The sequence below is a fragment of the Apium graveolens genome, chromosome 1, assembly GCF_009905375.1.
Source record: "Apium graveolens cultivar Ventura chromosome 1, ASM990537v1, whole genome shotgun sequence".
In the NCBI taxonomy this organism is placed as follows: domain Eukaryota; kingdom Viridiplantae; phylum Streptophyta; class Magnoliopsida; order Apiales; family Apiaceae; genus Apium; species Apium graveolens.
The window spans coordinates 142,085,731-142,113,180 of NC_133647.1; the positions used below are offsets into that span (position 1 = coordinate 142,085,731).

The following is a 27,450-nucleotide window of genomic DNA, read 5'->3' on the forward strand; positions in this document are numbered from 1 at the left end:
TACATCTTCTTATTGGGCCTTGTAGCCCAAATCATGTGTAATCAATGCAACATTATTTACGTAATCAGGTTTTATTTATTCCCTATCATAATTCCTTTTGAAATTATTTAAAAAAAACACTCAGGGGACATAATCAAGCACGTTATCAAGCAATCGAACGTATTCACATATTATGACTCATCTTACATCACAATTAGTATTAAGAAATTCCCATTTTTTGTTGATAATAGCTATTCGCGTAACGGGTCACGTCCTGTCTAACGGCCCAACGCTGAGCGTTTTCAAACACGCTTCACAATCAATCCTTTATACCAACTGACACCACAAATGGGTTATAATATTTACTTATACATTCTTATTTCACAAAATAACACATATTTCACATTTGAATACCTTAATCTCTTTTTAAAATGGGTTCCGTTCAACCTGACGGCCCAACAACACAGCTTATCCCCTAAGCTGGCTCATCAAACTGGAACGGGTCATCTTACGTTCCCAGTTACTAATATACAATAAAGACAATTAACCAAAAAAATCATTTAGCACTTTATTTATTCACATAATTTAGATTTATAACACAAAATTATACTTTATTCACTTAATCATGTCGCGAAATTCCCAGTCGCTACAATCTACCCCTTAAAAGGATTCTATTCCCAGTATCTAGTTTAAGCAAATAGATGGGGATACTTCTCTTGCATTTCACTCTCTGATTCCCAAGTTGACTCCTCTACTTTAGGATTTCTCCACAACACTCTGACTAGAGGTCCAACTTTATTTCTAAGCGCTTTTCTTTATGATCCAAGATTTGCACTAGTTGTTCCACATAAGATAGATCTTGCTGAATCTCCACTGGTTCCAACTCAATTACATGACTACCATCAACATTATATTTCTTTAGAAGAGAAACGTGAAACACATTATGAAGATGTTGCATCTGGAGGTAACGCTAACTCATAGGCCATTTTCCCAACTTGTTTAAGTACTTCGAATGGTCCAATATACCTGGGACTCAATTTTGCTTTCTTCCCGAATCTGGATAACCCTTTTCACGAAGATATCTTTAACAACACTTTATCTCCGGGCTCAAATCAAATATCTTTCCGATCTTGATCTGTGTATTTCTTTTGTCGATCTTGAGCAACAATTAACCTTTTACGAATCACTTCCACTTTCTCTTCCATTTGTTGAACTAGCTCTGGGCCAATTAGTTTGCACTCACCAACCTCGTCCCAATATGTAGGGAATCTGCATTTTCTTCCATACAACGCTTCATAGGGCGGTATGGCGATACTCGCGTGATAACTGTTGTTATAGGAAAACTCAATCAGTGGTAAATGATTGTCCCAATATCCTTTGAAATCCAATGTACAAGTTCTCAATATATCCTCGATTATTTGGATTGTCCTTTCACTCTGTCCGTCAGTCTGTGGATGATACGCCGTACTCATTTTCATCTTTGTTCCCAAATGATCATGAAATTGTCACTAAAATCTCGAGTTAAATCTTGGATCTCCATCGGATATGATAGACACTAGAACTCCGTGGCGCATCACGATCTCATCCAAATACATTTTGACCAACTTTTCCAATGAAAATCTTTCGTTAATAGGCAAGAAATGTGTTGATTTTGTCAGTCGATCGACTATCACCCGAATTGTATCATGATTAGACATGGTCTTTGGCAATCCTACCACGAAATCCATCGCAATATGTTCCCATTTCCATTCAGGTATGTCCAGTGGTTGAAGCAATCCACTCGGCCGCTAATGTTCCGCTTTTACTCTTTGGCACGTATAGCATTTACTTATCCATTCCGTGATCTCCTTTTTCATGTTTGGCCACCAATATCTTCCCTTTAAGTCCTTATAAATCTTTGCACTTCCAGGGTGAATTGAAAATCTGTAGTTATGCGCTTCGTGCAAAATATCTTGCTTTTGCTCCATAATGTTAGGTATCCAAATACGTGAGTTAACGCGATATATTCCTTTCTCATCCTTTTGAGCTCTAACTTCCTCTCCTGTCAACTTGTCTTTCTCGTGGTTCATTACTTGTTCTTGACAACATCGAATCTTTTCCAAAATTTCAGGTTGAAATGACATTGCATACATGGCTCCTTTTCCTGACTCTGGAATCTGCACTTCTATTTTCAACTTCTCAAAATCCTTGATCAATTCCTTTGATAAAGTTAAGATATTCAATATTTTTTTACAGCTTAATGCATCTGCTACCATATTCGCTTTCCCGGGATGATAACTTATCGTACAGTCGTAATCATTGATCAATTCTAGCCATCTTCTTTGTCTCATATTCAACTCCTTCTATGTAAAAATATACTTTAAACTCTTATGATCCGTATAGATCTCACACTTTTCTCCATATAAGTAATGCCTCCAAATCTTAAGAGCAAACACAATCGCTGCTAATTCCAAATCATGCGTATGATACTTCTGTTCATGTGGCTTTAGTTTCCTTGACGCATATGCTATTACTTTCCCGTGTTGCATTAACACACATCCTAACCCTTTATACGAAGCATCGATAAAGATCATAAACTCTCCTTTTTCATCTGGTAGCACTAAAACTGGGGCGGTTACCAATCTCTTCTTCAACTCTTGAAAACTTTCTTCACATTTATCTGTCCACACAAACTTCTCGTTCTTCCTTGTCAACTTAGTCAATCAATGGAACAATAATCTTGGAGAAATCTTGTATAAATCTTTTATAGTATCCAGCTAATCCCAGAAAACTTCTGACCTCCGTAGGAGTCTTGGGCCTTTCCCAATTCATCACAGCTTCTATCTTTGTTGGGTCTACTTTAATTCCTTCACTATTGACTACATGTCCAAGAAACTGAACTTCCTTCAACCAAAACTCGCACTTTGAAAACTTGGCATATAACTTTTCTTTTCTCATGATCTCTAAAGAAATCCTCAAAAGCTCCATATGGTCTTCCTCCATCTTGGAATATATCAAAATATCGTCGATAAATACTATAACGAACTTATCCAAATACTGCTTGAACACTCTATTCATAAGATCCATAAATACGGCTGGCGCGTTCGTCAAACCAAACGCCATACCAAAAACTGATAGTTCCCATATCTCGTTCAAAACGCCGTCTTGGGTATATCTTCCGCTTTAATCTTCAGCTGATGATACCCAGATCTTAAATCAATCTTTGAAAAACAAGTAGCTCCTTTTAACTGATCAAACAAGTCATCGATTCGTGGTAGAGGGTACTTATTTTTAATCGTCAACTTATTCAATTCACGATAATCAATGCACAACCTCATACTTCCGTCTTTCTTCTTCACAAATAACACTAGTGCATCCCACGGGGATACACTTGGGCGTATTACTCCTTATTCAACAATTCGTGCAATTGCGTTGCTAATTCCTTCATCTCAACTGGCCCCATTCGATAGGGAACTTTCGATATTGGTTCCGTTCCAGGAGCCAAATCAATCGTGAACTCGATCTCTCGATCTAGAGGTAGTCCGGGTAATTCATCTTAAAACACATCATGAAAATCTCTCACTACTGGATTATCCTCAATCCTTACGGATTCTTTCTCTATATCTTTAACATGAGCCAGATAAGCTTCGCATCCTTGATATAAAAATCTCCTCGTCTGAATAGCTGTCAGAAACTTCTTTTCTTGTCTTTTCCCTTGAATATTTATTCAACACCATCCTTGGTCTTTAATTTCACTTTCTTACTTTTACACTCGATTTGCGCCTCGTGGTTTGACAACCAACCCATCCTTAAAATAACGTCAAATTCTCCTAACTCAAAAGGGATTAAGTCAACATAAAAGTGCCGACCTTCTATAATCATATCACAAGGGAAAAATCCTATTAGCAGTAACTCTCTCTTGATTTTCTACTTCTATAATCAAATTAGGTTCAAGAGGGTACGCTGCACATTTTAGTCTATCAAGAATACTTTCTGCAATAAATGATCTAGTTGCTCCCGAATCCATTAATACTTTTACTTCTACTGAGTTTATAACGAGTGTACCTGCCACCACATCCACATCTTGCACAGCATCTTTCATTGTCATATTGAAGGTTCTAGCTCTGGGATGGGTTGTTGGTGCAGGGAGAAGTGGTGGTCCATCAATCCTAAGAACATTTACCTTCCGAACAGGCTCTTTACAATTTCTTGCCATATGGCCCACCTTTCCACATTTAAAACAAGTTAATTATGGCTTCCTTGATCCACTTGGGCATTCTTTTGAATAATGCCCTTTCTGATTACACCTAAAACAAGTCACATCCAGCTTGTTACATCTTCCCGGGTGTCTCTTCCCACAAACTTTACATTCCTGGATATGAGGTCTACCATCATTTCTCGGCTGTCCTGTCTTCTGAAAACGATTCTTTTGAGCTCCATTCCCGGGTTTAAACTTCTGAAACTTTTAATTCTGACCTCCACCATTCTTTCCAAACTTCCCTCTAAACTTCGAACTACCTTGTTCTTGCTCTGAGTTCTCAAAATTCCTTTTCCTACCTTCATCCTCTCTTTTTGCAGCTTCTCACTCCCCTTCCACTATCATTGCCTTCTGCACCAGGGATACATAGTTCTTGATCTCCAAAAGTGCCACTTGACTCCGTATCCATGGCTTAAGTCCCAGTTGGAACCTTTTGGCTTTCTTTGCTTCCGTATTCACATACTCAGGTACAAACCTAGATAACTCTGAAAATTTTACTTCATATTATGCCACCGACATATCCTCTTGTCTAAGATCCAGAAACTTCATCTTTAACTAGTCTTGCATATAACTTGGCAAGTACTTCTCCGGAAACATCTCGGTAAACTTTCCCCACGATAAATCATTTCCTTCAAGTAAAGCCTTTGAAGATTCTCACCAGTAACTTGCCTCGTCCTTAAGGTAATAATCTTAGGCATCTCAGACTCTGGCTCAGGGGCTGGGGTCTCTGACTCTAGCCTCAAGGGTGATATCTGCATAGGAATCTCACTACTCTCTGATGGATCAACCTCCTGATCTGAACTAACATACACATGCTCCTCTGGAGAGGGTGGAATAGAGTCCACTAGGGTACCGGTCAAACTAATCTCTGTATCAGAATAACTAACACTACTGGGGTCCTGAGAGAAAACACAAAATAGCAACCAAGAGACAGCATTAGGGTTAGATAAGACTTCCAACTGACTCACACCCTAACTCTAGTTGCCACTTTAACCTATTCACTTCACTTAGACTATACCTAATAGTCTAAATTAACTCTATATGAGTCGAACACTCTCGTGATATATATATATATATATATATATATATATATATATATATATATTCCCGAAAATACCCTTTTTATCCTAACTTGTCTCAAGGACTAGATCATGTAGCTCTGATACCAACTTGTGATGCCCCCAATCTCGGGGTTAAAAAATGAGGACCCACACACCATTAAACTAACATTAATAAAAGCATAAACCCCAATTAACTAATAACAAGATCTAAACAGGATTAAGTTTGAGACAAGATATAACTACCAACCAGCAATATACATATTACCACCCAAAATAATATTAAATTCATACAATCGATTCCGACTTGGAACCGACAGATAACCCATTGTATCTTTATAACTTTCCAACTATAGCGCTTGCCCACACATCTTGTAACTACCTGATGTGGCATCTGGAAGCCTACGACACGGTAGGGGCCATCAGGTACGCTCTTACGAGAAGTGCGCCTAAGTATGGCCATCCTCTTGCTTAACTGCCATGGTTAGAACAAAGCAAAATATATGAGCACACAAAGCTGAACAAGTAACTATAAGACAGTTCTATGATGCAGCAATATCAAATATCCAAAATAACTTTTAAGGCATTCTACTTTAAATCTCTAGGTGGCAGATTTCCATCTTTGGGTGAACAAAGGTATCGAGAAAGGGTTTTGGGCTTTCAAGGTTCAAGGGTTATGACGGAGTAAAAGCCGACATTCATCACAAATTAATAGCAGGATCTCAATGGATCTTCTAAGTGGAAATCAAGAATCTATTCAACTCTGGGAATCAATTTTATGAATAATAACAATATCAGAGATAAGAATCAGGGTTCTCAAAGCTATATGATAAACAATAACACAATCAACTCATCTCAATTCATTTTAAATCATTTCATTTTCAAGGAAGCAATTGCTAAGGAAATGTATTCAATTTATCTTTATAAAGTGATAGGGAACCCTTGATTGGACTACTTTAACTTTCATAAATAATACGGGTGATCAGCCCGTACCGACCTCCATCTGGTCGTCAAGGTACCTATGGCATAATTTCAACCTTAAATTGGGCTATCCCCGCTAGCCTCTTATATGACTGGACTAGTCTCACTAATCTCTTACGTCTCAATCCTATCCATCAGGAATTCATTTGGAAAACCTGGTGTTGGAAAAGAATGGTTTGACTTAGTTCATTTTATCATTACCAAGAATATGAAATCATATAGACTCTTTCAAGTCGAAAATCATTCTTAAGTTCAATTCAAGAATTCAAAGACAGTGAATGAATCAAAGGTAGACAAAGATCAAAGTAAAGATCTTGATCAAATGATAAACAAAGTACACAAGTTAGGGAATCTGAATGTTTCTAAGGATCATTACAGAATAAGGGATTCGAAAAAAGGATGAAGGACTTAGGTTACTCGAAATAATATGCAAGGGAGTTCATAAAGGTTCTTTTTGGGTTTACGAGAATTTAAGGTATCAAAAGGATTCAACAGATAATAAGGATATGAATCAACAGGGTTACTATAAGGGTTTGAACAATAACCATGTCAAATCATTACAAGAACAATATCAGGGTGGTTCAAGGAATCAATGACAGGTTATCACAAGTGTTATAAAAGATCATTACTCTATCATGGCATCATCAATATCCTCTCTATAATTAATTTATACAAGTAGGCAGAGTTACTTGCCTGAAATTGCTTTCTTGCTTTACGGGGTTTGAGCTACTGCCACCTAGATTACTTTTCCCTTTCCTAGCCTGAATGCCTTCACGATCCTAATCTACAATCCAAAAATCAAAACCCTAATTAGATTCCCACTCGACATTCCCGGAACGTTTAATAATTACCCCAATTAATTCTAACGCTTAACTTTAATCTCAAGCATACTCACATAACACATAAAACTATATACTTTACTTAAAACTCAATACTTTAGTCGTAATGACCAATTATACAATCTTGGAATCGAAACGACTCCTCCCTTTCTTTTTAATCCCATAATTCGAACCAAAACCAAATAATAGACTAAATAATTCCTAATACTCAACATGCATTCACTTAACTAGACCCTAGAATCAAATCAACCAAATAACTTGAATCAATCCCTTTTTTTTAAACCATGACCCTCTTGGCTTTTTCACAAAACACAAACAAGAAATCAAATATCGACAAACAATCCTTTTAAACCCTTGTTCTTTTAATTAAAGCTGATTCAATACCTATCTTTTACATACTAATTCACGACAACTTATCTTTTAACCATTTTAAACCTAATTTGCTACATGCAACACCAAAACTTGACATGCATTCAGTATTTTATCCAAAACTAACTTCAATTCATCTCCATAATCCATTTAAACACATAATTAGGACCCAAGCATGACTGATTATCTATCTTAGCACATAGTTCAACTTAATTTCTCAAAAATTCAACTCATAATATTCGGATTTACCAAGAAACATCACATGCAAGCATCAATTCAATTCTTCAAACCATCAATTAATCTAATTACTCAATACTTTCTAAAAACAATTCCCCCACAATCATTTTAATTAAAAAAAATCAACTTAATTTCTTTTAAAAATCAAAAACCCATTCGGTTTTAAATAAAACATCACATGCAACCATAGAAAATCAATTTTATGCATTCTAGAGTTCAGTTTACACATCATAACTCACCACCGGTTCACCAGAGTTCATCACCGGTGGCGGTGGCTTCATGGTGGTGCCCCCATTCGGGGTTTCCAACCTTAAAACCTCTGATTTCAATCCAAAAACACAGCAGCACATACATGCAATACATAGTCATTACAGAAATTACACAATCTCAAGTCGAACATATTCAAAAAGAAACACGAACTCGGCTCTCGGCTCAACACCGAGCCCAAACACACACACACACTCGCATGCAAATACACACACATATATATCTTTTGGAACCCATATATAGAATAAGGATGAAGTTTTATGGATGATTTCAAAGAAATCAAAGGAGAGAGAGAGAGAGAGAGAGAGAGATGGTATAGAGAGAGAGGCAGAGAGGGATGAGAGAAAATGAGAGAGAAGAGAGAGTAACAGGGGTGAAGAAAAAAAATAAAGAAGGGTGGGTTTATATAATAAGAGACAAGGGTAGTTTATTAATTAACCAAACACTTTTCATTTGATTTTCTTTTTATTTTTTTATTCTTAACTAAAAGTGAATTTGAATAATATATATCTCTCTCAGAAAAATGGAAAATGACACGATTTTTAATAGATAGGATTCGAAATTAGCTTTCCAAGCATATTTTTAAAATATTTTTTTAGCGTACGGTTTATTTTCTATGAATTTTACAAGATTACGCTCAAAATAGAAATATAACTTGTTAAAATCATTTTCAAAAATATATTGATCACAAAATAATTCCATCCACTATTTTTAGAAAGTCTCTAGGGCTATTTCGAAGATAATAAAACAGATTTCATGCCTTGACCATACTCATATGATTTTATAAAAAATACAAAGGCTCAATAAATCTTATTTAAATCAAATAATTCCTTTTAAATTATTTAAAAAAAATACTCAGGGCACAAGCACGTTATCAAGCAATATCACGTATTCACATATTACGACTTATCTTACATCATAATTTGTCTCAAGAAATTCCTTTTTTGTTGATAATAGTTATTCGCGTAACGGGCTGCGTCCTATCTAACGGCCTGACGCTGAGCGTTTTCAAACATGCTTCACAATCAATCATTTATACCAATTGACACCACGACTGGGTTATAATATTTACTATACATTCCTATTTCACACAGTAACACATAATTCACATTTGAATACCTTAGTCTCTTTTTAAAATATGTTCCGTTCAACCTGGCGGGCCGACAACACAGCTTATCCCCTAAGCTGACTCATCAAACTGAAACGGGTTATCTTACGTTTTCAGTTACTAATATACAATAAATACAATTAACCAACGAAATCATTTAGCCCTTTATTTATTCACGTAATTTAGATTTACAACACAAAATTATACTTTATTCACTTAATCATGTCGCGAAATTCTCAGTCGCTACATTGCCCATGACACACTTACTTTATAAAGTATGTACATTGAGAATATTTATCCTATATTAGGAACTAGGTCAGATTTTGATGCTCAAGATATTTTAATTATATCAATGATTTTATCTGGTAAATATTTTAATTTAAGTGATTTGATATTGAACAAAATGATGGAAGTTTTTGATGGGAAGTTGGTGACTGGGTTACCATATGGGTTACTCTTGTCAAAGGTATTTGAGTGATATGGTGTTGAGTTAGGAGAAAGTGATTCAGTGCTCACTAAATATTTTTTGGACCATAAATATCTTAGTCAATCCATTTGAAGATTGAGAATGTAGTGTTGGTACAGGTTGAGACTTGTGTTATTGCGTCTAGCCCCATTGCTGGTGGGTGTACTTCTCCACTTCCTCGGATGTTACAGTCTCAATTGAATGAATTCATGCTTGAAATGAGAACAAATTATAAGCAGTTAATGAAGAAGATGGTTGAGGAAAACAAGTTCTGGAAGGACTTGGTTTTGGGATTGCATACTTCTGCTACAAAAACAAAGTCTAGACCTTTTCCCACATCTTCTACTCCTGGATCAGTAAATCTTCAAGATCTCTGTGTTGCTACCAGTAAGAAGCTTTCCAAGGATTATGGTTTGGAGTATCTGTTTGCTAAAGCTACTACATCTAGGAACTTGGAAGAGAAATCTAATACTTCAGATGATACTGTTGATGTTCTCAAGTTTTGGGTTTCGGGTATAAAAACACAGCGGAAACAATAAATAAAACCGTAAAAATAGAATAAAACCGAAAGATCCATGTGAAAAACAATATTTAATTCGTGGATGAGATGTTTACCTTTAAGAACTTTATGATTATGGTTGTCAAAAGAAGATCCTAGTTTCAACCGAACACCATGTATCCCGCCTTAATGATCTACGTCGTAGAGGTATCCACACGAAAGTCGGTACAGAGGAGGTGTGTACTAGCACCAAGAACGAACATGTCCCCCCCTCTCACCTTTAACTGCTAGGGTTTTATGTTTTTATCTAAAAAAAATGTAACTAATTTTAGCCTTAAGAATGTTTATATAGAGAGATAAAAACAGTCTTAACCCTAATCCAAGTTAGAGTTTATTAAAATCTGAAATTTATTTATTTAATAATTAAGTCTAACTCAATTATCAAATAACAACTGAATTTCAGATTTAATAATATACAAATTCGAAATTAATTTATCACATTAATTAAGTCCAACTTAATTAATAATAAATAATTTAAATTTCCTATTTAATTCAAATCCAAATTTGAATTAAATATTCCTCCAAACTTTTTTTATACAACCCTATAAATTATTATTATGTTGGAAATAATTTAAATATCTCATATTAAAATTGTAAAGAAAAATGTCCCATACACGTCTACCATTATAAAGCCATTGATACCAAACTTTTCTAATTAACTATTCTATATCTAATACATGCCCTGAACCCTTTTTGAATATTGACATACATTTCAAATAGCATTTCATTGTGAACGTAACACTGGATAAATTACATGAACACCCTTGAATACGAACGAAATTTTATAATGTCCCGTTACTAATGACACATCATTTTGTTTTATAATGTCACATTCCTAATGTCACATCATTTTATAACAGTTTTTGTTATTGAATTTTTTAGGAATAATATTAATTTATTATGGCACACGAAGATGATCAGTTCATCCTTAGCTCATCCACAAAGGCTTTAAAATTCCGATCAGAAGAACCGCCCTCAGCCACCGCGTCTTCTGCTGCCTTCTTCCACTTCAATGCATTCTTTTTAATCCCTGCTGCATCTTCCCCGGTGGTAGCTTCTCTTAAACATTTTTCGATATGGGTCCTCGAAATGACATCTTTTTTGGATTGATCACCTCTACTCAACCTGACGCCTACTTTCAAAACATCAACTAAAAATTTAGCATTAGTAACTTGATCACCCCAGGCTGGGTAGGTAATCACGGGGACCCCAGTTGTCAAGGCCTCTAAAGTGGAATTCCAACCACAATGTGTTAGAAAACAAGCCACAGCAGGGTTAGCTAGCACTTGTTTTTGCGAACACCATTGCACTACTTTTCCCCTGTCACCAGCTGCTTCCAAGAATTTTTCGGGTAGTACAGATACATCGAAACCTGGAAGGGCTGGCCTAAATACCCAGAGAAAAGAAACTCCTGAGTTTAAAAGACCAGCTGCAAGTTCATTTGTTTGTTCTTGATTCATTGAAATTATACTGCCAAAAGATATGTAAACAACTGATAAGGGGGTTTTGGAGTTGAGGAAATCGATGCAATCATCGTCGGGCTTCAAACAATCCCCTTGAATAGTAGAAAGTTGAGATTTAGGATTGTTGAATAATGGACCTATTGCCTTGACAGGGCAAAATTTGGACATGTAATCAATGACTTCACTTTCGAGTTCATGAAATGTTTCTACTAGTACACAAAATGGTTTTGACAAATTCCTGAATTGGCCTAAAATGGCTCTTCTTAAAGCTGGATAAGGACTTGAAGGGTGTAAGAAACTCGGGATTTCATCATTTTTCAACAAAGGCATATATGGCAGCTGGACATCGATTTCGGGGTCAGATTCGGTGGGAAATTGTGCCAACTTATTATGGTAATGGTAATAAGCTGAAAAACAAGCACAAGACTGTACCCAGAGCACAGCATTACGAATATTTAGGGTATGAGCAATATCAGAAACCCATGGAATGAAAGGATTGTTGATGAGGCATGACACCGGACGGCCTTCTTTTTCATGTTTCTTTATAATACCAGTGACTGCCTCTTTACCAAGCAACTCAAGTTGAGGCATGTACAAGTCAAGATCATGGCGTCGCGGATCATTATCAAGTAATCCATCATCAAAGAACTCGAATCTGATCATCCCGTGACCAACTGGATTAAGTTGATCTATGTTTTTGTTAGCTTTTCGCATTGAATTTCCAACGTGGGAAGAGGATGAGAAGGTGACAAGGAGACCTGTTGAAGCAAGGAGGTTTCCTAGTCGAAGTAAAGGGTTAACATGGCCTTGGCCTGTGAAAGAGACAAGTAAAATATGAACAAGATCCTTTTTGGAATCTTCATAAACAGGGCTCATAATTTTAGAAAGGATTTTGTTTCTGAGTACCATTAAGTCTTCCTTTTTTATACTGACCGGGTCACGTAAAAGTACTATACTACACAACACTGCAGCAAAAAAGACATTTTTTTTAGATACATAAATGCTGACTGGTGGGTGATAAGGAACGGTCATTATAGTTTGTTATATTTGATAGTTGACGGTCGTTATACTTGCCAGTAACCATGCATTCCATTGTACTATGAATTAGAAAAATAAGTGGCGAGTAAGAAACAATAATACTTGGCATTCTGGCAATTTTGAGTCCAGAAAGTTGTAAATCCAGTCTTAATAAATGTTGACTAGATGTTGTAACCAACGTAATTCCGCTTATATCCCTAAGACAAGCCTTGCCGCTAAATGGGGTTTCTTTTTTCTTTTTTTTGTTTACAGGTTGAGCGATAAGTATCCCTTATTCTGAGCAGTTTGTTCCTTTGGATCATTAGCGTCATCTTTGGAACCAAAAGATATATTGTCTAACGTAATCACAACATTTACTTGACATTATTTTAGAAACATAAAATGGTGACCGGTGAGTAAGGATTGGTAGTTATACTTGCCAGTAATGATGCAATGTATAATGAAAATAACTGGGGAGTTGAATATTTGAATTGAATGATGTTGTTGATAATTGGACGGTAATGCAGATGATGCGTCAATGTACAAAGGCGTTGCATTTGCAGCTGAGAGAGACATCAATTTATTTGGTTGGTTAAACATTAATTTACATGAAAAATGACTCCTTCACCATCAAATTCAAACCTCTCCCTCCTTTCCAGGATTACGTCTCCTTCCTTAAACATATTAAACTACACAATTGCATACACACAACTGAAGCTGTCCAGCCCGCCCTGTTACTATGTTTCCCCCCTTAATCTTCGACTTCCACCCACTACACTTGATAAGAGACATTTGATTTGTCAATCACCAATCTCAGGACAAGTACTGAAAGATGGTCTATGGTTTTGTATGTAAGTTGCGTTATCTTTGCTCAGAACAGTCATGTCACTCCCGTGTTATGTAGTGTAGGAAATTAGCGTTGGGTGTAATAGCACCTATTCGCATTTTAGTGCTTTCCATATATCAAACAAATCTGTACGTTGATAAAGGATAATATTGAACATCAGTGAGGAGTGCAATACTTGAAAAATACGATTTTACGCAATACCAAGGGGGACAATACTCATTCAAGCACGAAAATCACCTCGTTGCTTTATAAGATACAAAACCACCAAAAGCGGAGGCCATTTACAAGCCAAATGACGCGATAGAATGGTAAGACTTACAGCTTAGCCTTACCAAAAGAAGCTTATCTAATTACAATTAGAATCCTAAATCAGAGTTCCATCGATTGAGGTGCAGATGAAGCTTTAGACTTTTTCCCTTTTGCTTTCTTCTTCCCACCTTTCTTTGGCTTCTTAATTTGTTTCACTTCTGTAAGAGGCTGTGTGTTCTGTAAATGCTGATGGATGGCACCCAATGGATCCGCTTGGAAAGCAGGATGATTAAGAACATTGTTCAGTTGCTTCCCCTCCTTTAGTCTGATAAAGTTAACCCAACATAAACCCTTTAAATCAGTAAAGAAGAATATGAACCGGGGGAAATGATATAAAAGACTCCAAGTGAGTTATACACAGAGTGATGCAGTTAGCCGCTTACACTAGGGTTTGCCTGGATTTACAAGTTAGTTTAAAATCGGCGGCAATTGGTTGCTTCTTTTCCTTTTTCTCATCGGGAAGGAACTCAGAGAGAGCAGAGAGATCATAAGCTTTAAGTTTCCTTTGTCGACTTCTAAGTTTCTTTTTCTGGAAGAATAAGATGTATATCTTCAGCACACAAAGTACTTTATCTATTAAATGAATGCTTATAAATATATACTAAGCATATAGCTAGGTTGTATGTGCAACTTATGTTAAGAAAAACAAAGAACCATTAGGTTCACAGAGTTTTCCTTTTTTGTAATTAACAAAATTGCGTAATCATTTCTACAAACATAGAGTTCAAGTGACAAAAGAATTATACCAAAAAAGCGCAATCACATTCACGGAAACCTGAACCTAAGAGCAATCAATCATAATATATAATATCCAATAGTGCCAGCAAATAGAGAAACTCCTATAACTACTCACTCTAGAAATATGTCCTAATTCTATTTAAATTCTTTTTGCTGTTGTGGGGAATTGTGATTTTTTATAGACAGTGAGGCAAAACATAAGTAGAATTAAATTTCCCCTTCACCAATACAAACACTAAATATGACCGCTAATACCACTTTTTAACTCGAGAGTTATATTTTTCTTTTTAATATGTTGCTCTGATGGTCTGTGTCGTAAAAAGAATCAGCAGTATGATTTCTTCTACTGCACACGATTTACTCAGTGAAGCAATAACCAACCTCCCTCTTTTTATATGTAATCTCTCTATATATATTCAAACACATGTCTTTATGTCTTTGAAGCAGTTTTACGAATCTACGTGTGGTTATCTTGAATATGAACTATATTTTTCAGCCCAACTAACAAAAATTTTAAAACTCTTGCAGTATGCATGCACAGTTCTGTGTCTGGACATTTTTTGTAAAGCCCCAGGTTCAACACTTGGATAACAACTATTATATACATTGAACTGGTTTTAAATATAATAAACAGAGGCTTCAAAACTATACATTTGATATATAATAGAACTTCTCATTTCCAGTTTTTCCAACTAATATCTAGATTAGCCACCTTTATAGCATCTTCCACTAGCTACTGTCAATCAAACCTGACTAGCCCTCCCTTAAGTACTCCAAAATAAATAGATTTCTGACTATTTATATCTTTTGTTTCAGCACCATGTCAGAGATAATTTTGTCACACTTATATTTGTGACGAATCGAATATTTAAGTGAGCAAACAATGCCCAGCAATTCTTCTACTGAAAATAAATGACTTCAAAAGAAAAAAACACAAACTTAAAGTAATTTTAACAGAATTTAAATAATATGTATGTAAATTAACATATGAAAAAATCATAAAGAAAGAAATAGATTAATCGCTTATATATAATAAACTTATACTCCGCGTGATAAAATTTAAAATTCCTCCCCTGCAACGCCTCATATTATTCTAGCAAACCAGAATTTGTAATAAAGACTAAAGCCGTTTCAACAAGTCTAGAAATAATTTATATTTTATTATCTCTACCATGTATTTGTTTTTTAATAATTGTGGTCTAGTTCAGTGAATCCCAAGTATACCTATATATGCTTCTTGATGTGAATCTTACATGGCTAATTATATTTTAGTTTAACTAACTATAAAGTGCTTTACTATGTTGTATAAATCTACAATTATATGGCAAGTACTCTGAATATTGCTTAACCTATATGTATAGGATATACAAGGCATGGAACTTGGGAACAAGCCATACTAAAACATAAAATAGCTTACAACAGGAAATTTGATTAAAACTGGTCTCTCTCTTTATGTTCAGGCAATTGCTCAACAGAGACTAGATCTTGTTTGGAATCACGACATATCCATGTGTGTAGCCGAGACAAACATGACACATCTGAGGACAATTAGATATTATAGGGAGAAATTGACAACAATGGCTCCATGCTGATCATACATGAAGTACCATTTCCGTCCATATCTTGATCAATGTGATGAATTTAAAAAGAAAAAGCACAGATAAAGAAGCTATTAAAATATGATTAAAATATACAGCAGGAGCGAGCAAAGCAAAAGTGAATAAATCACCAGCACTAAGGTGAAATAAATTCTTGCATGCAGCATGGACTTAAACTTGAGAGATCTCCAAAGTATGTGAGATCAAATCAAGAACAAATAAAACTGTTGATGGATTTTAGCATAAGGTCTTATTCTGAAACACTTAAAAAAATATTCAAAAAGAACTTGGGAAAAGAAGAATGAGAATGAATTGGGTGATATTTGTTATCGACTAGTTACAGATGACGGTACAGAAAAAGACTAAAAAAATTTATCTATGCAGTACATCACTGTGTAGTTCATATTGCGAAGGAAGATACGCGCATGTATTAGGAAGCAGTTTAGATGACTTTTTGCTTCAGTTCTACTGCATCTCTATCATTTTGTTTCATAAAGACAAGGTGCACGGAGTGGCATTATAAAAGAAACAGTGCAAAGTCTTGAACATGAGACTCAAAGGGATGTGAGCTTCAGAAAAATTTAAAGCAAAAGACATACTCATGAAACTCCATGTTAGTGTGGTTAAGATGCGATGATAAGACCATGTTAAAGAAAACTGGAAGACAAAGTTTAAGATAATTAGCATAGAAAGTTCAATCAGATTGTTTAATATATGACTGACTAGAAAGCACATATGGATGACCTGGATTTATTAGGGAAAATGAATCAAAACAAGAGAGAAAGAAAAGAACAAAAATCTGAAATCAGCAGAATGCCTAACTTCCCGGAATAAACTACTCTCATCTAGAAAGTCTTGGGCAGAGAATTAGATATGCCATTAAAAGATCTTGTAGTACAGTTTTTTTAGAGAGCTAAAGAAAGCAAGATAGTTCAACAAGAATAGAAATAATCTATCAACGAGCATCCCAGAATAAGATATGACTGTTGTTTTTCTTGTGATCAATGGAAGACAGTGAATTAAATAGGTTGGAGGAGAGATTTGTGGAATGGTAATCTCAGATGGTCAATATGATTTACATTTTTGGAATATATATAGTACTGTGACTTGGACTGGTAGGAACCTCGATGATGCTGCATTATATTCCGTCTTCTTCAGGTTTCTTGTTTATCCCTTCCCCCCTCTCTGCTTTTCAATTCTTTTGCTGAATGAATTTTACAATCCATTCTGACGAATATTCAGATTCAAGTTTGTAGTGACGAACGAGTGCAAGTGTCTTGTGAACTGAAGCTACAATGTTTTCTATGGACATGTCTGATTAATCGGGCTGCTGATACGCACGCTCCAAAGCATTCTCCAAACTTCCATAGTTTCTTACATCTTCAAATAACATATAACGGAGAAGGTTATTTTTCTCCCTCTCTCCTAAGCTCAACTCTCTTGTTCAAAGGTAATCATGAAGCTCTAAAACATTAAAAACATGTCTTCCGGTCTACTGTGTTCTAGAAAGGACCAAGTTCTTGCTGCAGAATTTTATTGAAGTCTATTGTTAAAGTTTATCCTCCTGCTTTCGCACTGACTTAATATCTCAGGATATTCTATTTTCTACTCAATTTCCGTCAAGTACGTAAATACTTCAATATACTAGCATGTTTTCGATCCCATCCTAGTATTTCTATTTACCAGTAAAGTAGTAAACTCTATAAAAAATTAAACCTGATTAAATACTTGAATAAGGATCGTAGTACGATTAAACAACCTTGATGTATTCTAGTTATTTGCTGTAATCCACGGACAAATTCAACACGATCCTAAGGGGAATTGACAATAATTTGGCATTCTTATTATATAAAACTTGCTGAAATATCCAAGATTTAGCATTTTTCACATTTTAGCAACAAAAAAAAACTTGCTGCAAATAGTAAATAACAGTACCACTCTTGATTAATCTTTTAAATACAGTTTCAAACGTAGGGATCATACTTTAGGCCACTAAATAACATAAGTTGTGATATATGAATTATCCTTACAGTTACACTATCAATAAACACAATAAACAGCATTCACAACTTAAATGTATTGAATATCACAAAACAAACAATACAACAAACTGAATGTCTTTAGAATAACAAATTAGTATCACAATGCACACTTCAAACTAAAACACATGACCTAATCACATGCAACATAAAAATTCTGTAACCAAACTTCCCCAAAAAGAATTAAAAAATCTACCTTGCCGATGGCTTTCTGAGCACCCAAAGTAGAAACTCTATCCCTAACCTCTGCAAGAACAAGTCAAAACAAAACCCTAATATCAATCAACATAACACGCAACTATAACCACTTTGATAAATTCACAAACAAAATCTTCACATTTACGGAACGATATCAAAACCCGTATAATACTTACACCACATTACATTCATAAGCAGTAAGAAAAGTACTAAAAATCAAATGTTGATTTTAACCAAGCTATATATACAAATAAAATCAAAAACAACAAATCAATACATATAATAAAACAAACCCTTTATAATATATAAACAAAAAGAGCTTACTAGCATAGAATTGGAGCTTCTTTTCAAATTTCTGGTCAGCACGGGTAGAATCTTTAGCTCTGAAATTAATTAAAACAATAAAAGTAAATAAATTTTGAAGATAACCGATAATTACACATATGTAATTATAGTAAATTCATATATACAAATAAATAAAAGAAATTTTAAGGAATGAGTGTTACAGAGTGCTAGTCTTCCCCATTTTTTGTCTAAAGGTTAAAGCTTGAAACTGTAATTAGGGTTTTAAAAAACAAAGGAAGATTATGGGTTTTGTCATTGGTGGAGCGTGATGTTATATACGGGTCCGGGTTTAGCCCAGATGAGATGGGTTACCGGAGCCGAAATAGAATATATAGCAAAAATTGATTTGGTCGCGCAGGCTAAAAGATAATCGAAGTAACCTAAACATTTGAGATTGGGGAACTCAAAAAACTTACATTTTTTTTATCATAGGTAACCCGCAGCCGCTACCCTAAATTTTACGGACTCACGTAATAGCCTGCAAATCACGTGAACCATTAAGCGACAGACTCTGACTTATGAGGTATAATCATAAATTCTTTTATCGTGGGATTGTAACATGTGACCAAAAGGATAGCTATCCCCTTTTTAACCAGCTGAGCCAATCCTTGCGGAAAAAAAAGAAAAACTTACATTTACATAACTCAAAAAATTAAAATTTGCATTTAATTCACTACCGTTAACATCACTAACATAATAAAAACTGAACTTACTACTTACAAAACTGAACTCAACCCCAACTTACATTTACGGGACTAGAATAATAAAAATTTGTAACCAGAATTACTAAATAAAAATAAACTTGCAAATGGGAACTAAATAAAAATAAATATAATATTTAATATATATATATATATATGTGTGTGTGTTTGTGTATATATACACATAAACACACTATACATTTAATATAATATATTTTTAAATTATTTAAATATTTAAATATAAAATTTATTTATTCGGATTCAGATATTATTGGATACGAATATATCTATATCCGTATTTGTATCCGCAATCCTCATATTCGAATACGGATAATATCTGTTTTGTTTCGGATACGGATAATATCCACTTTATTTCGGATACGAATGCGGATTTTTCGGACGAATATCGGATTTTTCGAATTTTTTTTACAACCGTGTTTATTAGGACCAAAAAACCATTTCAATCAGCTAACTCCCAAGCACCAATATTATCTTTTTCATTTGGTCAAACATCGAATTTAATACAATAAGCTAATTGTATCTCAAAAAACTAACTTCCAAACATGGCCTAAATCTAACCGTGAATTCTATAATATAATATTTAAAACACGATTTTCATTTTTATGATTTTCGATAAATACAAATTTGATTTCGATTGTTATTTTTAATATTAAAAACAAAATTATCAATTTAATTGAGTAAATAAATATATATAAATGAAAATATGTGTTATTTTATAATTTTTTGACTTTGATTACCAAATTACAAGTTGACCATCAGTTCAATAATTTAATTGCAATTTTTTAACAGTTCAGTTAGTTAATTGCAAGTTTATATTAGTTCATTTGGTCGAATACAAATTTTTTGAGTTCAGTTACCCACTTGCAAGTTTTAGGTCAATTTGATTATGTTTTAGCCCATTACCCCAAATTGATTTTATATGTTAGGATTATTGAAAAAATAATAATTTTTAGAGATTGGCGGTAATTTTTTAAAAACTCGCTACATAGAAAAAATCAAGTTCACATTCCAAACCAATTATACGGTTAAATAAAAAAACCAACTTGACAGCTCCGAAAAGTGTATCAAATTAATTCTATAAGTTTATAAATAATTACTTTCGGTTACATATTTAATCACTATATGTTTATATATAGTTATTATAAATATAATATCAAGAATTTATAGATTTATGAAGGGCTTACAAGCTAATTTTAGATAATTATTTAAATTTAAGTTAATTTTTTAATATAAAATTAAGACTATTTTTTTAAATACATGCATTTAATTTTAGTAAAAATAATTAATATATTTCATTTTTGTATCCAATTGCCCAAAATATCTAAAGGAGTAAAACACGTTATACATACGAAAAATAAGTAACCAAATTTTGTAAAAACATGCATATGTTGTTCCTTTTATATTTAAAATAAATATAAATCATGAAAATGCGTATTCACATAAAGAGAAAAATAAAAATGTCTATTTTTTATAAAATTTGAAAAAAAAGAGCATACAGACCATCTTTCTTGTGCGCATTTCGTAGGTAGTTTAGTCGGAATTTTGCATTTTTAAGTATTTTGAACATTTAAAATATAAAAGTAATTTATTTTGGTACAACACCACCCTTTATTTTATTATTACAAAAAATTTCCTCAATTTAACTTTAATAATCTTTTTCTCATTTATCAAATCTAAATTTGAAATTTGAAGTTTCACAAATCCTTTTTTATGTATTTTCAGTTTCAGAATTATTTAACTATCTAAAAATAAATTAAGTGTACAAAAAGAATAATACAAATATTTACTTTTTTTCATTTGTAATATTTTTTGTCTGTAAAATTGTGTAATTTTGACCCGCTATTTGCCAGAACTATTGAAGTACAGTAGTTTTTAAGATTACCAAACGGAGCCTTAGTGTCTCACTTGTGCTGTAATTCTCAAGTTAATCCATCACTTAATAATTATCCGGAAGTCATCACTCACTCTATTATGATTATCTCGTCGGAAATTCGTATCACTATCGTAACCTAGCTTAGCTATATAAAACAATTGTTCCCTGTGTGAAATTGATAAGAGAAGAGAAGTGTATGATGATGGGCGTATATTTGATATAAAGTCATAGGATTCAACCTAATAATATGCCCTCGTGGGCGTCTAAACGGGGAAGTTGTTTCGTTTTCGGAAACAATGAAATACGGATCACTTGAGAATAGATTAGAGATGAAACTTGCTACTCATGTTGATGCGCCGGGACATGTTTTTGATCATCATTTTGATGCTGGCTACACTCAATGGTATTATCTACTAATTTCTCTGTATATATATGATGCGTATTCCCTAATTTGTCTTTTAGGATCGATGTATTTGAATATAATAGTTTATACGACAAATAAATAGAGAAGCAGTTTTAGGGGCCCATTTTTCTTCCGGCCACCAGGCCTCCGAAAGATCAGGAACGGCCCTGCCCGTAGAAACTGTCTTGCTATGTTTGAGACTAAAAAGTAGCAAGAAATCTGTATAGTGATTATTGTTATATCATATATAAGTACCCTATTTTTAGTGCTTTCAGAATTAACTCTCCAACTTTAGTTGAAAAAGATTTCAGCAATTGAAAGCTTAAATTTTTTTGAATTATGTTCTAGCTAGCCTCTGCGCTGGTTTTCTCTAATATGGATTTAATTGGTTTCTTTATCAATATTTCAACAACAGTACTGGTTGTTCCAGCTCCCCCTTATACAATAGCTTGAATACTTGAAAGGTAGAAGTTACCATTACACTGAATTTGTCAAATATACTAAAAGTGTTGACCTTTGTTCAATTTTCTTATTTTGCGCAGGTCCTGCGTTGTTAGTCGATGTTCCTGGACACATGAATATAACAGGTATTCATTTGGATTGAAAAGCAATTATATTTCAATTGTATCAAATGTGTGATGCTAGCTTACGCAGGCTTTCCTAAGTTTATGTTTTTATTTATCTATAAATAATAGAGGATTGTTGTTCTTGATACTAGATCAAATAAGAGAATAAAAGTGCAATTCTTTTTTGCAACCTTTAAGATGGGATTATCGTTCTCCCCCCGTGACAACAATATCTTTATCTATGTGTCTCAGCTAAAGCTATGAAATCCCCAAAGGAGTCAAGCGCGTACTGTTTAAAACATTAAACACGGCCAGGTATGTAAATTTCTAAGATCTGATTTGTAATGAACAGATTTTTTATTCATGTTGCAAAGTGTTCAAATTTATTAATTGTTCTATAGTACTAAACTAGTGTCTTAATAAAAGCTTTAATTGATGAACTGAAACTGTTTATAAACTGAGCATGCTAAATGATGATAGTTCATAGTTGCATTCACTGAATTATAAAAATGTCTGGTCTACATACTACGCTGAAGTTGTCACTGGTCACTTCCCATCTGTTTAAAACATCCTCCTTTTTCTATAGGCGCTTAATGTGGAAAAAAGAGTTTGACACAAGCTATGTGGGCTTCATGAAAGATGGAGCACAATGGCTGGTAGATAACACAGACATTAAACTTGTTGGTAAGATGAGCATCTCCAATAAATATATATTGGAGGCGTCCAGATTTTTTTGAGATAGATTCTGTTTAGGATTAAACTTGCATCTGATATCGAATTTCATGTTAAAGCTCATGCTTATCTCTGAGGCAGAATCATATGTTTAGTTTAATAATTAGTATCTTGTGGTTGTGCCAATGAGGACAACTTCAGGTGGTATGTTTAGCTTAATTATTAATATCTTGTGGTTGTGCCAATGAGAAAAGCACAACTTCTGGTGCAATTTCTTTACCTTGTATATATTACTGGTCTATCATTCATTACGGTTTCTTTTTTAATATTTGACGTTCAGTTGTGCTAGAAGCGACTTACTGTTGTGACTTATTTGTTCTTTAAAACAGGAGTTGATTATTTATCTGCTGCTGCCTATGATGATTTGATTCCTTCTCTCCAAGTTTTCCTTGAAGGCAAAGTAAGAGATTAACTCATTATATGTTATAAAATCTTTGACTTGTGCTTATTCAGATGAATTATTTATCATGATTACTATTTGCTACTTACATACTCTGCTTGGTTACCAAATATGTAAGAAGGATATCGATCCAAGGTTAAGGATATTCCAATTTGTCTTTTTTGGCATAGTCGAATATCTCTGAATCCTGTTCTTGCTTTGATGAATTTTTTACCATGCTTGCCATCTCTTTATTTGTAAGATGGTAATGATCCCCAGTTGTTCCTTAAATGTGTGACATAGACTACAAGATGCAAAACCTTGCACATGAACAAATCATTTAGTGCTAACATATACATCATACATGGGATAAAATTGCTTAACTTTTTATGTACGTCCTTACCTTTTTTAGTACTCATAGGCTCTGAACTTGATTTCAATAGCCTTGCAATAGAGAACTACCCTTTAACATTATGGTCGACTTTTTCAGTTTCTGGTAGGAGATTATCCTTGTTGCAGATCTTAAGTTAGATAACATTGAAGCCGGGGCATATACTGTCCATTACTTACCACTAAGATTAGTTGGTGCCGAGGGATCTCCAGTAAGATGCATCCTTGTTAAGTAATGTACCCTGGTAAGTAATTTTTTTCCGAATTTTACAATGCAAACCATACTTTCTAGTCTCTTCAAATCGTATATTTATATTAATTTAATAAATGTACTGTTTCCCCCCTCTTAACCTCTGTGATATAGAATGCATCATACGTCGGTTTGCTTTTATAGAAGCTAACGTAATCAATCCAACAACTGCAGGCAACACGGTTACTCAGAAGTGTTATACTGGGCATAATTCATGCTGCAGCAGATCCTTATTGAAGCTTGTTTTGAGGAACAGTTTAAATGCATATAGATAGACTGTGAACTTTCATTTTTTTTTTGCTGAAAGTCTCTCAACTTTTTAACTTTCAATGATTTCACTTTAGTAATATTCATGAACTTCATTCTAAATGATTGGATGCAATATTGGTGTTTCAATTCATACGAGTTTCTGGTTCATGCAGAATGGCTAGAACTGTGGCCAGGACTGTAAGTCTGTAATACTAATTACTAGGTCTATTTAGAGTACTTTCAAAATGCATGGAGCTCTGTTAACATGATGATGGTGACATTTTTTCAGAACTATAAGAAATCGAGTTCAAGGGGTTCTATGAATGATTATTCTGAAAGGACAAGGCAGGAGAGGGAAGTTACAATTTATTTTTCATTAAACAAATAAGCTACAACTTCTAACAAATAAAAACAAATCCAACAGGGCCCCTGAAAACTAAGCATGGAGCTTATTTTTTATTTTTTATTTAAGCTAAATTGATTTAAGCTGAAAGATAAATGCTCAATACCGAAATGCCAATAATAACTTTCTTAATAATAATATGAAATCACTTGCATATATTCCAAAAATTTCATGTGTAGATAAAACTAATACTACATCAAAACCCTCCGCTAAAGACTCTTTGGTAGTAAATCACTATCAGTAATATCGGAGTTACATCACTTGTCTGGTACTTCTGTATTTATCTAAATTCTAAAACCTCTATTATATCTATCTTTCTGATCTCTTCATGTCTTCTTTGCACAGTAAAACAGAACTAGAACTTGTTAAATATATGATCCTATTGGGATCTTCCTCTAACACCTTAAGGTTTTATATGAGGGCCCCAATAGGATCATATATTGGGGAGTGTTAAATATATGATTATATTGGGGTTTTCCTCTAACACCTTAAGGTTTTAGATTAGCTTAGGCTGGCGGTAGGACTAAGATTCGATTCCGAGTCACCCCCAATATTCTCACAATTTAATGTGGACACTAAAGACAATTAATGTCCCATAGATGGGCGCCGGATTAAGGAAGAAGGGTATAATAGACATTTACTATATTTTGTACTTAGCATTAGTGTAAAAAACAACCTTATGTATAAAGAAGGAGGTAATGACTTTATTGAGCAATCAAGAAGCAATGTAGACATTTAGTTTCTCTCCGTGACTTACCATTAGAGGAATCTTGGATTTGCAAGTCATTAGAGCACCATTGCTCACAGAGCTCAAAAACAAGCACGAGTACTCAGTCACTTCAATGGAGTGACCTCTCGGCTTTAACAACCCATAAAAGGGCACAACCCGCAATTTTAACATGTAATCAATTTTAACATGTAAGCAATCAAACCTGTATCTCCACTTCTTTTCTACTCGATGAATATATATTCTTCGTTCTTGGAGTCTGGAGGAACTAACCCTTCGCTGTAACACTGACTTGGCAATTTCTATCTCCACTTTCAAGTTTCAGGAGAGTGGGCATAATTCCAAAACCCCAGTCAGGATCATTAAACATTACAAGAAACTTTGTCAAAGAGATTACGATACATCCGTTTCTCCGTGTATTTCCAACATTTCACTAATCCCGTAAGAAGGGATATATATCGATCTTAACACCTTAATGTAAGCATCAATTTTCATTATCTGTGTTGCAATTGCATTAACAGAACACCATTCAAGGGCTTTAAATGAAATTCGTTTCCTTCTTTCTGGTGGACCAGATGGGGATTGACGACGAACATGCCCAAATCCACGCTTCATGATTCTGATTCATCAAAACAGACGGGATTTTCTAGTTAATTGTTTTGACAGCTCCACCAAAGATTTAAGGCTTCAAGAAACTGAGTAACCTGTGAAGAATTCCTTTCAAAGAAGCCTTGCGAATAGACTTCTCTGGAATAGCACCACCAGACTAAGACACCGGTGCATTACCTTCATTCATCTCCTTCTTCGGCAAATCAACATCTGAGCGGCTCAACCTGGTGATCCACTGAAAAGCTCTTACATCAATAGCATCGGCTAACTCCCGCCTTGATGTCGTCTTTTCACCAACTATTTTAAATTTCCAAGCCTCCACGAGAACAAATCTCTAGCATTAACTCGAATATCCTTTTTATTTGTATTTTTCTCTTAAACTCCTGAACAAAATGGTTCACTATCTGGTTGTTAAAATCTTCACCTCCCAAGCAAGTGTTACTAGCAGTTGATTTCACCTAAAAAGTATCCTTTTTAATGGTGAGAAAAGAGACTTCAAATGTACCTCCAGCAAGACACATTTTTCTCACCAACACTGGTAGACTTCTTATCCAAACCATAAGCAATAGCAGCTGCTCTAGGCTTATTAATGATTCGCATCACATTAAGCCCAAAAATAACACCAGTCAAAAAATTTGTTTATGTTGGACATATTATCAAACACCTCATGTACAATTCTAGATTTAAAAATCAATCAAATTCTAATCTTCTTCCACCTAAACTTCACCCTCAGATCTAACATATACATATATGTAAATACCATCTATACCCATGATCACAGTCGCTTGTTGTTGTCATCGAGTTTTCACCGAAACATCTTTAAACTACGATGAAAGAATATTAGGCCTCGAGAATCGGAGGCTCTGATACCATGAAGACTTTGTACATTAAAGAAGTGTATACTAGAATTGCAGAACTAAAGATATATCAGAATTGAAGAAAAACATGGCAAGTCACGGAGAGAAACTAAATGTCTACATTGCTTCTTGATTGCTCAATAAAGTCATTACCTCCTTCTTTATATAGAAGGTTGTTTTTTACACTAATGCTAAGTACAAAATATAGTAAATGTCTATTATACCCTTCTTCCTTAATCCGGCGCCCATCTATGGGGCATTAATTGCCTTTAGTGTCCACATTAAATTGTGAAAATGTTGGGGGTGGCTCTGAATTGTTGAGTAACCAGCTCATTTAAAACCTTAAGGTGTTAGAGGAAGGTCCCAATAGGATCATATATTTAACACTCTCCCTCAATCGAAAGCCCATTTATGGGTCGAAGAGTGGAACACCGGCACCCATCTTTCGGGCATTAATTGCCTTTAGTGTCCACAATAAATTGTGAGAATATTGGGGGTGGCTGGGAATCGAACCTTAGTTCTCCCGCCAGCCTAAACTCTGATACCATGTTGAATAATCAGCTCATCTAAAACCTTAAGGTGTTAGAGGAAGACCCCAATAGGATCATATATTTAACAGAACTAGAGTTTATAGAA

The 27,450-nt window shown here is 34.4% G+C and overlaps 2 protein-coding genes and 1 long non-coding RNA gene across 3 annotated transcripts; 1 reads left to right on the forward strand and 2 right to left on the reverse strand.

Annotated features, from left to right (window-relative positions):
- Positions 1-10,864: 10,864 nt before the first annotated feature.
- LOC141667526 (gallate 1-beta-glucosyltransferase 84A24-like) lies at positions 10,865-12,467 on the reverse strand. Its single transcript, XM_074474054.1, has one exon. The coding sequence runs from the start codon at positions 12,437-12,439 to the stop codon at positions 11,018-11,020; it is 1,422 nt and encodes a 473-aa protein (XP_074330155.1). The 5' UTR covers positions 12,440-12,467; the 3' UTR covers positions 10,865-11,017.
- Positions 12,468-13,599: 1,132 nt separating this feature from the next.
- LOC141667536 (uncharacterized) lies at positions 13,600-18,972 on the reverse strand. The gene is made up of 5 exons (XM_074474065.1): positions 18,816-18,972; positions 18,634-18,692; positions 18,308-18,357; positions 14,120-14,265; positions 13,600-14,001 (listed from the first exon to the last, which is right to left on the reverse strand). Exons 1-5 carry the CDS (start codon positions 18,833-18,835, stop codon positions 13,797-13,799), a joined length of 480 nt encoding a protein of 159 aa, XP_074330166.1. The 5' UTR covers positions 18,836-18,972; the 3' UTR covers positions 13,600-13,796.
- Positions 18,973-21,293: 2,321 nt separating this feature from the next.
- On the forward strand, positions 21,294-24,369 carry LOC141721014 (uncharacterized). The gene is made up of 7 exons (XR_012574633.1): positions 21,294-21,652; positions 22,195-22,239; positions 22,471-22,533; positions 22,805-22,902; positions 23,280-23,350; positions 23,820-23,964; positions 24,144-24,369. It is a non-coding gene; the product is annotated as an uncharacterized LOC141721014 (long non-coding RNA).
- Positions 24,370-27,450: the final 3,081 nt, after the last annotated feature.

Bases quoted from the DNA above. Each gene is read 5' to 3' on its own strand.
- LOC141667536 (XM_074474065.1), bottom strand. From the start codon at position 18,835: ATGGGGAAGACTAGCACTCT. The intron at 18,358-18,633 runs GTAAGCTCTTTT...TTGTTCTTGCAG, and splicing joins GAAGCTCCAATTCTATGCTA to AGGTTAGGGATAGAGTTTCT. The intron at 14,002-14,119 runs GTAAGCGGCTAA...TAACTTTATCAG, and splicing joins AAATCCAGGCAAACCCTAGT to ACTAAAGGAGGGGAAGCAAC.
- LOC141667526 (XM_074474054.1), bottom strand. From the start codon at position 12,439: ATGAGCCCTGTTTATGAAGATTCCAAAAAGGATCTTGTTCATATTTTA.